This window comes from Capricornis sumatraensis, chromosome 9, assembly GCF_032405125.1.
Source record: "Capricornis sumatraensis isolate serow.1 chromosome 9, serow.2, whole genome shotgun sequence".
In the NCBI taxonomy this organism is placed as follows: domain Eukaryota; kingdom Metazoa; phylum Chordata; class Mammalia; order Artiodactyla; family Bovidae; genus Capricornis; species Capricornis sumatraensis.
The window spans coordinates 53,180,241-53,193,998 of NC_091077.1; the positions used below are offsets into that span (position 1 = coordinate 53,180,241).

The following is a 13,758-nucleotide window of genomic DNA, read 5'->3' on the forward strand; positions in this document are numbered from 1 at the left end:
GGTCTTTACATGGCAACAGTATCATGTCAGAGATGAATGGTGTTTCTAATTTGCTAGCCACTTGGGTCAAGTTTTCTTGAAGCAGGAAGCATATTTATATAAGTAATCATCACACAAATGGCCTTTTGGGAAAAGCTGTTTGTGAGGGTTTAACATTTTTGAAGTATGCTTTTGTATATCTTCTAAATGGGCATTTTATAGGCATTGGGCCAAAGTGCTTTGAACCCACAATCCATAACTCAAGCATAACTGCCTGAGTGCAGGAAGATCCATGGAGCATGGGGTCTGGGTTTGAGCCCCCTTATATTTGAATAACACTTTCAGGGACCTTGCTATTTAATGTGTGGGGGTGGAGTGGATAGGTAGCAGCATCTGCTGCACCTAGGATCTTGTAAGAAATGGGAAAACTCCACCGCAGAGTCACTGAACCATAATCTGCAGTCAAAACAAGATGCTCTATGGTTTGTAAGCAGTGCCCCAGGACCCCCAAACCTGTACTTTCTGGTGCCCACACATAGGTCATGGTGTCCCTTTCTCTTCCTTCTCATTTCTAGAATATCCTTTTTGGAGAATAACAATCCTCTCAGCCCATGCTTCCCCTATCTTATCACTCCCACACCCACTCCCCAGACCCAAATGAATTTCCCAACACCTGACAACCTGATTTTTATCAAGAATCCACTTCTGCTCTCCACCTGACATCATCCAAGGGCTTCCTGCTGCTGAATAACCAGGGGAAAGTCAAGGCATTGTAACAGCTCCTAAGGTTGTGCCTTCATTCTGCTCTCCTGTGCCCGAGCCTCCCACAATCCTCCCAGTTGGATTGTGCACTGAAATCCCACTCGAATCCAGTCAGCCTCCCCTTGCCACTGGAATCCCTTCTGTTCTTGAGAGGGGATTTCTTCATCCATGTTTCCACTCATGGAAAGCTGCCTTCCTCCAACCTAGCCATCAGCTTTTCTGCTGACATTCTCGATGGATTGAAAGGATGAAAGGGAATCATGCCAGATGTTCGGGGGACTCACAGGCAGGGTTTACTCTGTAGAGGGAATTGCATGCAGTTACTCCCAACCCACTTGGCAGCCCCCTGCTCATACTTCATTTGGCCCCACCCATGCATCGAGAGGCTCAGCCAGCAGCAGATGCCCAGAGGCAACTGGACTTCCAAACCAGACCCAGACTGGCCAGCCAGCTGGCCCCTAAAAGCCATTTGGTCCCTCAGTTCCAAACTGTGCCAGGGCGAAGGGCTCTAAAAATAGTGAACTGGGCATGTAGAAGCGCATTATAGGTTTAGGCTCTGTGGGCCAGGGGTTAGCATGGCCAATGGTAAAGGGTACAATCTGGGGTCAGCCAGGTGAGGACGCCTTCAGATTCCTCTGGAGTGGTCAGCACCCAGAACAGATTTCTTTAATCAGAGGAAACTGGCAGGGGGAGAAACAAGATGGCTTTCTGGCCGAAGTGAGTCCGAGGACCGAGTTTGGAGCTTCCGTTCTTCTTGAGACCAATGAACCAATTCTTCTCTGCATGCTTCTTGGATATGTAGGTGTTATAATGGTTTTCCTCCAGCCTTTCCAGGAACAAACATTCCTCACTGGGTGTCTGCTAAAAAAAATAACAAAACCAGAGAGAGTAGAATAATTAGTGAGTGGTTTTCGATGGGGTTCCTCTGTTTACTAGTTGTGTGACCTTGGGCAAGTTAGTGAGGCTCTCTGTGCTTCACTTTTTTTGTTCAGTGAAGCAAATACTGGGAAAATAATGGAACCTGTGTCTGAGGCTAGAAATGAGGACTTCAGTGAGCCTTCAGTGTGCGTCTGCTGTTACGCAAGCTCTTCTTGTGTCTGTTGTGCTTAGGACCCTGCACTCTCCCACGGAGGAAATCCTGAATGACTTTAAGTACCTCAAGGACAGGGCTGAATCTTTTGTTTCTGTGGAGACCTGACACCTAGGTTTGACCGTGAAAAACATCCAAAAGAGGTGAAACCAGATTGTGATGCTGTGGGACGTTAAGTGTGATCCTGAAGAGTAAATGAAAACCTGCCAATTTTACTTTATACCCTGGTGGTTTTCACTAACAACATCAGGATTTTACTTTAGTGCTATTATGAACATGCTGCTGCTGCTGTGCTGCTAAGTTGCTTCAGTCATGTCCTACTCTGAGCAACCCCATAGATGATAGCCCTTCAGGCTTCCCCGTCCCTGGGATTCTCCAGGCAAGAACACTGGAGTGTGTTGCCATTTCCTTCTCCAGTGCATGAAAGTGAAAAGTGAAAGTGAAGTCACTCAGTCATGTCCAACTCTTCCTGACCCCATGGACTGTAGCCTACCAGGCTCCTCCGTCCATGGGATTCTCCAGGAAAGAGTACTGGAGTGGGTTGCCATTGCCTTCTCCATTATGAACATGAGTACACAAAATATGTCCGAAGCACAAAACATGTCCTGGAACGTAAAGGGTTGTTTTTGTTTTCGTTTTAATGAAAATAAGTTTATTTTTTGCTACTTATCAAAAGAATGGTACTTGTAAAAATCACAGCTTCACTTTAAAAACAGAAAGAAAAAAATCACCCCAAAGCATACCCATTCAGATATAAGCATCTGTTAACAGTTGATGAACTTCCTTCCATACATCTTTATGTATGAGCATACAGAGACATAGATAGGCCATATGGATATAGATTTAGGATGTTATCAAAATGGCATGTTATCTCTGCTGTTTTAAAAATGGGTGATAAACCTATGAAAACATATTTAATCTCACTAGCAAGAAGATGTAAATTAAAAAATGATTTAACTTATGTTGGTTATAATAATCTTAAAAAGATTTACAAGGCTTGGTATTGGGGAGAGTGTGGGAAATAGGCAGTTTTACACACATTGGTGAGATTAGTTGGTGGAAACTTTTTGAGGGTACTTTTGCATATGCTGAAGCTGAAACTCCAATACTTTAACCACCTGATGTGAAGAACTGACTCATTAAAAAAGACCCTGATGCTGGGAAGGATTGAAGGTAGGAGAAGGGGATGAAGAGGAGGAGATGATTGAATGGCATCACCGACTCAATGGACATAAATTTGAGCAAGCTCTGGGAGTTAGTAATAGACAGGGAGGCCTGGCATGCTGCAGTCCATGGGGTTGCAAAGAGTTGGACACGACTGAGAGACTGAATTGAACTTGCATGTGCATCAAAATTTAAAGTATGCATTACCCTTGACTCAGTGATTTCCCTTCTAGGAACTGACACTTCTGAGTTAGTTGAGCCAGTGTAAAACTATATTTTCAAAAGATGTTCTTTAATATTGGCTATAATGATAACATGGGAAACAATGTAAATACCCATGGAACTGTGATTGGTTAAGTGGAGAGCAGTATATCCACATGAAAGGATCCAATGCAACTGTCAATTTATTAATTGGATAGATAGTTAAAACATTTTAAACTGCAATTACACTGAAAATATCTACCAACAATAACTTTTCTTTCTTTTTTTTTTTTTTACTAAAATGCATGTTAGAATGGGAGGAATTCCAGTTCTTGGCAGTTTCTATTTGTCAAGATTTTAGAATACGTTTATTATGTTTGGACATAAGACAGGAGTTTTAAAATACATGTGCTCTGTATTGACTTAGCTCCAATTCCAAGTCATGTGATGTCTATGTTATCTCTTCACTCATCAATGGTTGGCAAGTCCCTTTCTGGTGGTTTCCAATCCTGCTGTTTATTCTCTATTGGTGAGCATGTTTGTGTGTATAGACTGTCAGTCCTACTGAGGAAAGAGATGGAATCTTGTCAGCCTTGTGTCTCCTCCCCAACACAGAGAATTTGCACATAAGAGGTGTTCACCAAGTAGGTGATGAATGTACTTTCATTCTTGAGTTCATTTAAAGTATTCAGTAAGGTTATCTTTGATTAGTAAGGAACTACGTAAAAGGATTATACAGTGAAAGTGACAAATAGATTCAAGGGTTTAGATCTGATAGACAAGAATGCCAGAAGAACTATGGATGGAAGTTCCTAATGTTGTATACGAGGCGGTGATCAAAACCATTCCCAAGAAAAAGAAATGCAAAAAGACAAAATGGTTGTCTGAGGAGGCCTTACAAATAGCTGAGAAAGAAGAGAAGTGAAAGGCAATGAGAAAAGAAAAGATATACCCATCTGAATGCAGAGTTTCAAAGAATAGCAAAGAGATAAGAAAGCCTAAGTGATCAATGCAAAGAAATAGAGGAAAACAATAGAATGGGGAAGACTAGAGATCTCTTCGAGAAAATTAGAGATACCAAGGGAACATTTCATGCAAAGATGGGTACAATAAAGGACAAAAATGATATGGACCTAACAGAAGCAAAAGATATTAAGAAGAGGTGGCAAGAATACACAGAAGAACTATACAAAAAAGATTTTCATGACCCAGATAACCACGATGGTGTGATCACTCACCTAGAGCCAGACATTTTCAAGTGTGAAGTCAAGTGGGTCTTAGGAAGTATCACTATGAACAAAGCTAGTAGAGGTGATGGAATTCCAGCTGAGCTGTTTCAAATCCTAAAAGATGATGCTGTGAAAGTGCTGCACTCAATATGCCAGCAAATTTGGAAAACTCAGCAGTGGCCATAGGACTGGAAAAGGTCAGTTTTCATTCTAATCCCAAAGAAGGGCAATGCCAAAGAATGCTCAAACTACTGCACAATTGCATTCATCTCACACGCTAGTAAAGTAATGCTCAAAATTCTCCAAGTGAGGCTTCAACAGTGCGTGAACCAAGAAATTCCAGATGTACAAGCTGAATTTAGAAAAGGCAAAGGAACCAGAGATCAAATTGCCAACATCCATTGGATCATAGAAAAAGCAAGAGAATTCCAGAAAAACATATACTTCTGCTTCATTGACTATGCTAAAGTCTTTGACTGTATGGATCACAACAAACTGTGGAAAATGCTTAAAGAAAGTGGAATACCAGACCACCTTACCTGCCTCCTAAGAAATCTGTATGCAGGTCAAGAAGCAACAGTTAGAACCAGGCAGAACAATGGACTGGTTCCAAATTGGGAAAGGAGTATATCAAGGCTGTATATTGTCACCCTGCTTATTTTACTTATAAGAAGTACTTCATGTGCAATTCGGGCTGGATGAAGCACAAGCTGGAATCAAGATTGCCGGGAAAAATATCAATAACCTCAGATATACAGATGACACCACCCTTATGGCAGAAAGTGAAGAAGAACTAAAGATCCTCTTGCTGAAGGTGAAAGAAGAAAGTGAAAAAGCTAGCTTAAAATGACATTCAAAAAACTAAGATCATGGGATCCAGTCCCACCACTTCATGACAAATAGATGGAGAAACAATGGAAACAGTGACTGACCTTATTTTCTTGGGCTCCAAAGTCACTGCAGATGGTGACTGCAGCCATGAAATTTAAAGACACTTGCTCCTTGCAAGAAAAGCTATAACAAACCTAGACAGCATATTAAAAACCAAAGACATTACCGTGCCAACAAAGGTCCATCAAGTCAAAGCTATGGTTTTTCCAGTAGTCATGTGCAGATGTGAGAGTTAGACCATAAAGAGAAGGCTGAGTGCCTAGAATTGGTGCTTTTGAACTGTAGTGCCAGAGAAGATTGAGAGTCCCTTGAACCATAAGGAAATCCAGTCAATCCTAAAGGAAATCAACCCTGAATATTCATTAAAAAGACTGATGCTAAAGCTGAAGCTCCAATACTTTGTCCACCTGATACAGTGAACCTACTCATTGGAAAATACCTGATGCTGGGAAAGATTGAGAGCAAGAGAAAAGGGCCGCAGAGGATGAGATGGTTGGATGGCATCACTGACTTAATGGCCGTGAGTTTGAGCCAACTCCAGGAGATGGTGAAGGACAGGAAAGCCCGGCATGCTGCAGTCCACGGGGTTGCAAAGAGTTGGACACGACTGAGTGACTGAACAACAGCAACAGTGTAACAGGAGGTGTTCTGCTCCTTATTCATCTGTAGCCTAGTGCAGTGACAGCTGGGTGAGACACTTTAGACCATTTAGGAACAAGATAGGATAGAGATGTAATGTTTGATAGGTGACTCTGCGGCCTCTGGAGGAACTTGCCCAGACATTAGTCTGGTGCACATCATCGGGGTGGGAGGAGGTTGGCAGTGTTGGACCCACATGGGTTATCCACTCTCCTGCAGGGAGGACTCAGCCTATGACAGCCCTCCGTGGGTGTCAGGCCTGGGTGCTGTGATGAAGCTGAGCATGGTCACGTCCCTCACCTGATGTGTCTGTTACCCAATAGCAGCTGACACACACAGAATTGCTGAGTCACAGGCTGAGTCAGAGGCCAAATTGGAGATGCTCTATCTGTGCTTCAACCAGGATTTGTCAGCACTTACTGTGCACTTCGTGCAGTGCCATAGGCCTGGGGATTAACAGCTGATTCATGGCTATTGTTCTAGTTAATTTTTTATATTTAGCATGAGAAAGAATGAAGTGAAAGTGTTAGTCACTCAGTCATGTCTGACTCTTTGCAACCCCATGTCATGCTTTCCCCCAATTACGTAGGCGATGGATACCCACTATAGAAAATTTGGAAAATACAAAGAAGCATTCGCGTATTATAAAGTCATCCATTCACCATTCCCAAAGATAAATATATTAATGTTTTAGAGCCTTTCAGACTTTAAAAAAATATATGTACTTTCCACGTATAAAAATTTGTATCTGGATAAATGAATACCTGCTATTGGCTAAGAGCATGGGGCAGAGCTCTGAGATATTTTAGAACTTTGCTTCATCAATGAAGGCAGATGAAAATTCATATTCTTAGGAATATGAAAATAGTGATATATTAAGATCACCCTGGGCATATTTCAAGTGAATCAGTGACATCCAAGACTATGGTTAGAGAAGGGTGTTTCAATCCTAGTGGAAATGGAATTTAAGGGGCATTCTCTGTCAAAGTTTAATACAAGTAAGAGAAGGTTATAATAAACATCAGGATTGACTTAAAGAAAAGCCATAAAACTGTAACATATAACATGATAATGAAGGTAAGGAATTTGTAAAGCAGTTGCGTTACAGCTGTCATTGCTCCGTGCGTGTGGATTCTGTGTGTTGTCTCTCTGACTCTCCTGACCTATGTAAGTATGTGGTAATTACTGTTCATTACTGTCCTTGCTTCAGATAAGGCTCAGAGTAGGTGAGTAACTTGCCAAACTGGCAGAGATACGAGATTCCAAGTTACGAGTCTGAGACTGATTGATGGATTGGTCTATTGATTTCATTACAGATTGGAAGATCTGCCTTAAAAAAAATATCTACTCTCACTTCCAGTGACTGCCTAGCTCTAAACCCTTTCAAGTTGTCCAAATCAATCTGTATTTCAGCAAACAGCCTACAGGAGTTAGCTGTTCCTCCGATGGTCTCATCTGCTGAGCCCTAGTGGGCAGCATGAAAAAGATGAACTGTGTTTAGGCCCCAAGCCCTAGCTGAAATTCCAGCTTCAAGAAAAAGTTTGAATTGCCACTTGGCAATTCGATATAAGTTAAAGGGAGCCCTGGACTGAAATTCCCCTGCTGGCTGCCTTTTGGTAGATGTCTTCATAAAAGGGAAGAAGGGGGTTTGGTGAAGCCTTAATGTTCAGTTGTTAGGCTACAGAGAAGGGATTATTGAAATCCAGAAATAATTTGCAAAAGGTGCAGCCATTGGCTTTAGCTCTCTTTCAATTCAAATCCTTTACCAGAGATACGAATAGGGACAAAATCAAATTGACCCTGTTTCCTTCCTTTCTCACAAAGATCAATATGTACTGAGTCAGACATGTATAAAGCCTTAAGTAAAAGAGGGAAGGAGAAGGATTTTAGCCACTGAATAAGCTCTTGGACCGTGCTTCTCCAGGGCAGGGATGTGTCTATTCATTACTCTCCCCACTCCCACCCCCCACCCTCCTCTCACCCCTGTACCCAACTGCACTTACACACAGGAGGCATTACTACATGTTTGTTGAATTAACTTATTAAACTTTTTATCCTTTTAGGTGACCCTTCCAGAATAAAAGGACTATTTTAAAAGTTTTATGTAGGATGTATCAAATGCGAGAGTCTGGGCTCTGCAGTTTTTATAAAAAGCATGAGACATACCTATATAACCCAAGGCACATGCTCAGGAAGCATTTTTGGAATTAATGAATGAATGAATAAAGTGGGATTGGGTATTCTGGAGCAAGTGACTGGATGAGTTACTAAAATTTCAATCAATGTTTTCTCTTTGTCTATGTGATAATATGTTGGAGTATTTTGAGAGAATACCGCAAGAAACTCTTATGTTTGTGCCTAAAATAAGACAGTGTGGAGGGTGGGAATCCTGCTGGAAAAAATAACAAACAGAGACTAATTGATGCTTTATAGTTTGCATCACTCCATGTAACAAGATTTCTGGAAACCTCAAACCTTGGCTGAGTCTGGAAGCATGTCAGCCACATACTTACTGAGCCGTACAAAAGCCCGTTGGTGTCCATGGCCAAGAACTGGCCAGTCTCCGTACTCTTAATATACACCTCCCCTATGCTTTCCGCATAGAGCTGCAGCTGAACTGAAATAAAAATAACACGAGCAAAAGTAAATAAACACTAAGCTTTTGCCGATAGAGTCTGGCAGCCAGGACAGTTAGCCACGGAAAATTCTGCTCATTCATCTCATGGAGCCCTCAAGGATGAGCCTCATATTAATCAAAACATAGAAATACAGTTCCTTTTTCTTTGCCCTCCAAAGAAAGCCATCTGTTGGGAGTCATGTTCTCGAGGGAAGGAGAGGTGGTGGCAGGCTCGCCCACCCGTCTCTGCCTCGTTTGTGACCCCAAATGCACTTCACAGGGCAGGGTCAGGGGAGGAAGCTCATTCACTTCCCTGGATCCAGCATCCCAGCAAGCGATCTTGGGGTACCACAGAGTCGGCAGCTGGCCAGCCTGAGGCTGTTCAGCTTCAGTTCTCAACCTGCTTTGGCAGGAGTGCTGGGAAGGCCTGGGCCTTCCTTTCATGGGTGCTTTTCATGGACAGATTGTTATTTTTCAGAATCTAATAATGTTATTTTCCCAGATGGAAGAGGTTCCCAGGAAGTTATTGGCACGTATGAAACTCAAGGAGCTTACCCACGATGAAGTTCAGTCAAGCCCCTACCTCTGTGGCAACCCCACTCGGGTACTGGTAGAGGGGAAATCCTGACCTCTGACAGGGAGAATGAGGAAGGTACCTGGGATGGGAGTGGTGGTTCTCAACTGGGGATGATTTTGTGCTGCAGGGGGCAGGTAGCCATGTCTGTAGACTCTTGGTTGTCCCAGCTAGGGTGGGATAGTGCTACTCACATCTAGCAAGTAGAAGCCAGGCATACTGCTCAACATCTTACAGTGCCCAGGGAACCCCTTCACAGCAAGGAATTATTCAGCCCCAAAAGTCAGTAGTGCCAAGGTTGGGAAACACTGAGGTTAAGGGTAAAGACTGAGATGCTCTGAGTTACCTCCTCTCCAGTTACACTGACTGATACTCCCATGGTGCCTTGCCCACTCGGGACAATTTCATTGGTCCTAACCATTGTTATGATTAGGGGTGAAGTCTGGACTGGGGACCACTGAGCATCCAACAGTTCTTTGGGAGTCAGCTGACCTCTCTAAGGGTCGACTTTGTCAGAGGCCAAGGTACAGGGGATGCTAGAAGGAGCACAGGCCTTCAGTTTGAACCCCTAGGCCCTTCACTGCTTTTCTTTGTTTTCATTTTTTATTTGATTTCTTAGAATCAGAAATGTGTTCCCATGTTTCATACTTGGAAACACAGAGGAGGTGGTGGTGAATGCCTTCCTTCTGCCCCTTCCAACCTCTTGCTCCCAATTGATGGGGGTCAAGACAGACAGGGATCCTTGCCCTTCCCCTGGGATACATTCTCCTGGGTAGACAGAGACAAACAAGTAAACTCCTCCTAGGTATATTTTGAGTGTGTTTTTCTAGAGAGATTTTATGCATGAGAAATAGATTTTATCCCTCCTGTCTTTTTGTTTTTTCCTACACAAATGGTGAGATACCCTACAGTCCTGTACCTGTGTTTTTCAGTTAAAACTGACTGGAAATCTTTGCACTGAAGCAGTGAAGAAGTTACCCTCCATCTTTGCCAATTGAATTGTGTCCCCTTATGTGGATGTGTGATAATCATTTTACCACTTCCTTATTAGTATGTCTGTATCTTTCCCACTGTTTTCCTTATCTTCTGATTCATCCCAAGGGTGATACGTAGTTACATCACCATTATTGAAGACTCAGTTCTCTTGTCCTTGAAAGTCTTTGCTGCAGAGACTCAGGACCTCCACTCACTTCCTCTGGTGAGCAGAGTTTATTTATCTCATAAGAAGAAAGCAAGAAGCCACAATCTCCTTTGCCACCAGGCCTCCTGACTCTGCTTAGCTCTGAGAGGCAGTCATGAAAGCACAGGCCAGAGGCCCCCTCTCTCCAGCCTCGGGTCCCACCACTCGCTCACTGAGTCACTACTCCAGCCACACCACTCCTTTCCCACACCAATTTCTCTTCTGCCACAGGATCTTTGCACACAGGCTCTGCCCTCTGTCTGGTATCTCCTCTCCCCTAATAGTCACAAAGATGGTCCTTTTCCTCCTGGCCTCAGCCCAAAAACCCTTCCTCAGAGAGGCCTTCCCCCCACAAGTACCCCACAACACTCTGCACAGCAAGTCCTTTCACCCCCACCCCAGGAGCCCTGGCACCCTAGTCTCTTCATCTTTGTCTTTCTCCTTCCTGGTTTGTTTCCTTCATGGCACTTAGCGTGCACTTATTTTTGTTGTTTAGGGCTTTACTCATTTATTTCTGCCTCCCCAGGGGAGTGTACACTTGGAAGAAAGGGCAGGAATTTTATCTGTCCTATTTCCCCTTCAGTCTCCTGTGCCTCCCACAGTGCTTTGCACCCTGGGGAGAGCCAGTATGTATTTGTTGAGTGGACAATGTTAGGCTAATCTTTGCAGAGATAATTCTGTTGGCCCATCATTAGTAAGCTGCACATTTTGAATTGTGTTTCCAATAATGCTTTGTGGAGTGAAGTAACATGCAACCGAGTTGTGAGTTGTAAGGTTCAAGGCTGGGCTTTGCCACTTAGGAGCAGGACCTTGGCTGGGTTGTTTAACTTTCACGCCACAGTCTCCTTGTTAGTAAAATTGGAATGATTTAGATTCAATTTCTAGAGTTTTTTCCCACCACTAGCAGTCTTGAAAGCATGTAAATACATTTAATGATGGTGCTATATACAACAGAATATTATTTCACCATAAAAAGGAATAAAGGACTGGTGCATGCTACAGCATGGCTGAACCTTGAAAGCATGTTAAGTGAAGAAGCTTACTCACAAAGGACCACATATTGTATGATTCCATTTAAAATAAATGTCCAGAATAGGCAAAACCCGTAGAGACAGGAAGTAGATTAGTGGTAGCCAGGGGCTGAGGAAGGGGTTGGAGAGAGAAGGGGAAACTATGGTTAAGAGGTATAGGTTTCTTTTAGGGTGATGAAAGCTGATTGTAGAGATGGTTGCACAAATCTCTAAGAAAACCACTGAATGGCATCCTTTAAATGGGTGAATTGTAAGGTATGTGAATGTATCTCAATAAAAAATTTTTTTCAATGCTCAGTATTTTCATTGACCTCTGATTTGCAGAGAACTTTCACATGTGTTTTCTATCAGTTTCTCAGCATAGTCCTGTATATTTAAGAGAGACCAAATTGCTACTTCTGCTAAGTCATGTCAGTCGTGTCCGACTCTGCGCGGCACTATAGACCGCAGCCCACCAGGCTTCTCCGTCCCTGGGATTCTCCAGGCAAAAACACTGGAGTGGGTTGCCATTTCCTTCTCCAGTGCATGAAAGTGAAAAGTGAAAGTGAAGTTGCTCGGTCGTGTCCGACTCTTAGTGATCCCATGGACTGCAGCCTACCAGGCTCCTCCATCCATGGGATTTTCCAGGCAAGAGTACTGGAGTGGGGTGGCCATCGCCTTCTCCAGAGAGACCAAAGGAAGGGAATAATTGTTTATTCATCATCTACAATGTGCCAGGCATCTTGCTAGTTTCTATCTTGGTATAAATAGTGTAAAACTGAAGAGTTTGGACTCAGGAAGCAAACTGCATGAATTTAAATTCTGGCTTGGCTGTGTATTAGCTGTGTAATGATTGGGTATGGTATTTACCTCTGTTTCCTCATCTGTAATGATAGTGTCTGCTCCATAGAGTTGTGAGGTTTAATGATCTGACACCTAGACATGTCCAGTAAAATTGCTATCATTTTTATTGTGTTTAGGTGACATCATCGCTTCTCAGAGCATCCCGGGAGGAAGGTGGCACTGGCTCTGTCCTGCAGGTGAGGAAACTGAAGCTTGGTAAGAGCACCTTTACCAGACATTGTACTTGGAATCATAGACAAAACCATGACCAGAATCCAGGCTTGACTATTTTAAATATCCTGCTTTTTCCTCTCTTTCATACAACACCTTGAACAGTTACCAGAAAGATTGGTCCAAATCAAGCCATATTCACTTCACTCCTTGGTCCCCCTTATGTTCAAGATCTGACCTGTACAAGATGTTGGATGGCCATGCAGAACCCCGTTTTGTAGCCATGATGATGTTAGCTACCTGGGACTTTTGGCTCAGATGGTAAAGAATCTGCCTTCAATGCGGGAGACTTGGGTTCGATCCCTGGGTGGGAAAGATCCCTTGGAGAAGGAAATAGCTACCCACTCCAGTATCCTTGCCTGGAGAATCCCATGGACAGAGGAGCCTGGCAGGCTATAGTCCGTGGGATCACAAAGAGTCAAACACGACTGAAGTGACTTAGCATGCACATCTATATAAGTAGGTCACGTTATATATAAGTCAGTCACGTTATAGCTGCAACAGAAACCCCAAAGGGCAAGTCCTTTGGGGTAATCAAGAAAAATGTTTTTTTAATAGACTTCCTTTTGTAGAGCAGTTTTAGGTTCATAGCAAAAATACGGGGAAAGTATGAAATTTACCATATGCCCCTCCCCTGCATGGCACAGTCTCCCCATTATTGTCACCCCCAACCAGTGAGGTGCAGTTGTTATAAATGATGAGCCTACACCAGCACATCGTGATCACCTAGGAAGACTTAGTTTTTTTAGCTTTTTATTTTCTAGTCCATTTCTGTTCTGCGCCTTAAATACTGCCCGTTTGTCTCGCTGTGGGGGTAGGTAGAGTTGACTTTGCCGTCTGAGGAGCCCCGTCTTGGCCATGTAAACGCTCCATGGAGGTAGACATGAGACAGAGCTGCCTGGCGCACGACTCAGCCCTCGGCCCTGAGCCCCAGCACCAAGTTGTTGCACTGGTGAGAGTTTGTCTCAAGAGTTTCCTCTGTAAATATTATTTCTCCAGGATGTCCAAGTTTCATAGCTCATTTTCACTGGATTTCTTTCTGGCTAAGTTGCTTAAACATATATCCTTCTACAAGCAGGGCTGGCAGGAAGGAGTAACACCCAGCGCGTTGCTCGCGTAGCTGACTAGGTGTCCAACTGCCTAGTGTGACTTCATTCCAGTTTTCCAAACCTACATCCTCCTGCAGCTGCTGTTAAGGGTTGGGAGGGAAGGAGAGCAAGTGGGAGAGGGGGGCTTACAAAGAGAGGGAGGGACTGGCCAACAGCCTTGGCAGAAGCAGCAGCCCTTCCCTCTTGGAGGGAGCAGGGGCCTCGGGAAGCCACCGAGTCATCATGTATTCATGGTCTGG

The 13,758-nt window shown here is 43.5% G+C and overlaps 1 protein-coding gene across 1 annotated transcript in view; it reads right to left on the reverse strand.

Moving 5' to 3' along the window:
- Positions 1-734: 734 nt before the first annotated feature.
- FGF1 (fibroblast growth factor 1) overlaps positions 735-13,758 on the reverse strand; it is a 112,151-nt gene continuing 99,127 nt past the window's right edge. The window contains exons 3-4 of the mRNA XM_068980779.1: positions 8,469-8,572; positions 735-1,602 (exon numbers count right to left, since the gene is read on the reverse strand). Coding sequence (XP_068836880.1) covers positions 1,408-1,602; positions 8,469-8,572 — 299 coding nt within the window. The 3' untranslated portion in view covers positions 735-1,407. The remainder of the gene's footprint in view (positions 1,603-8,468; positions 8,573-13,758) is intronic.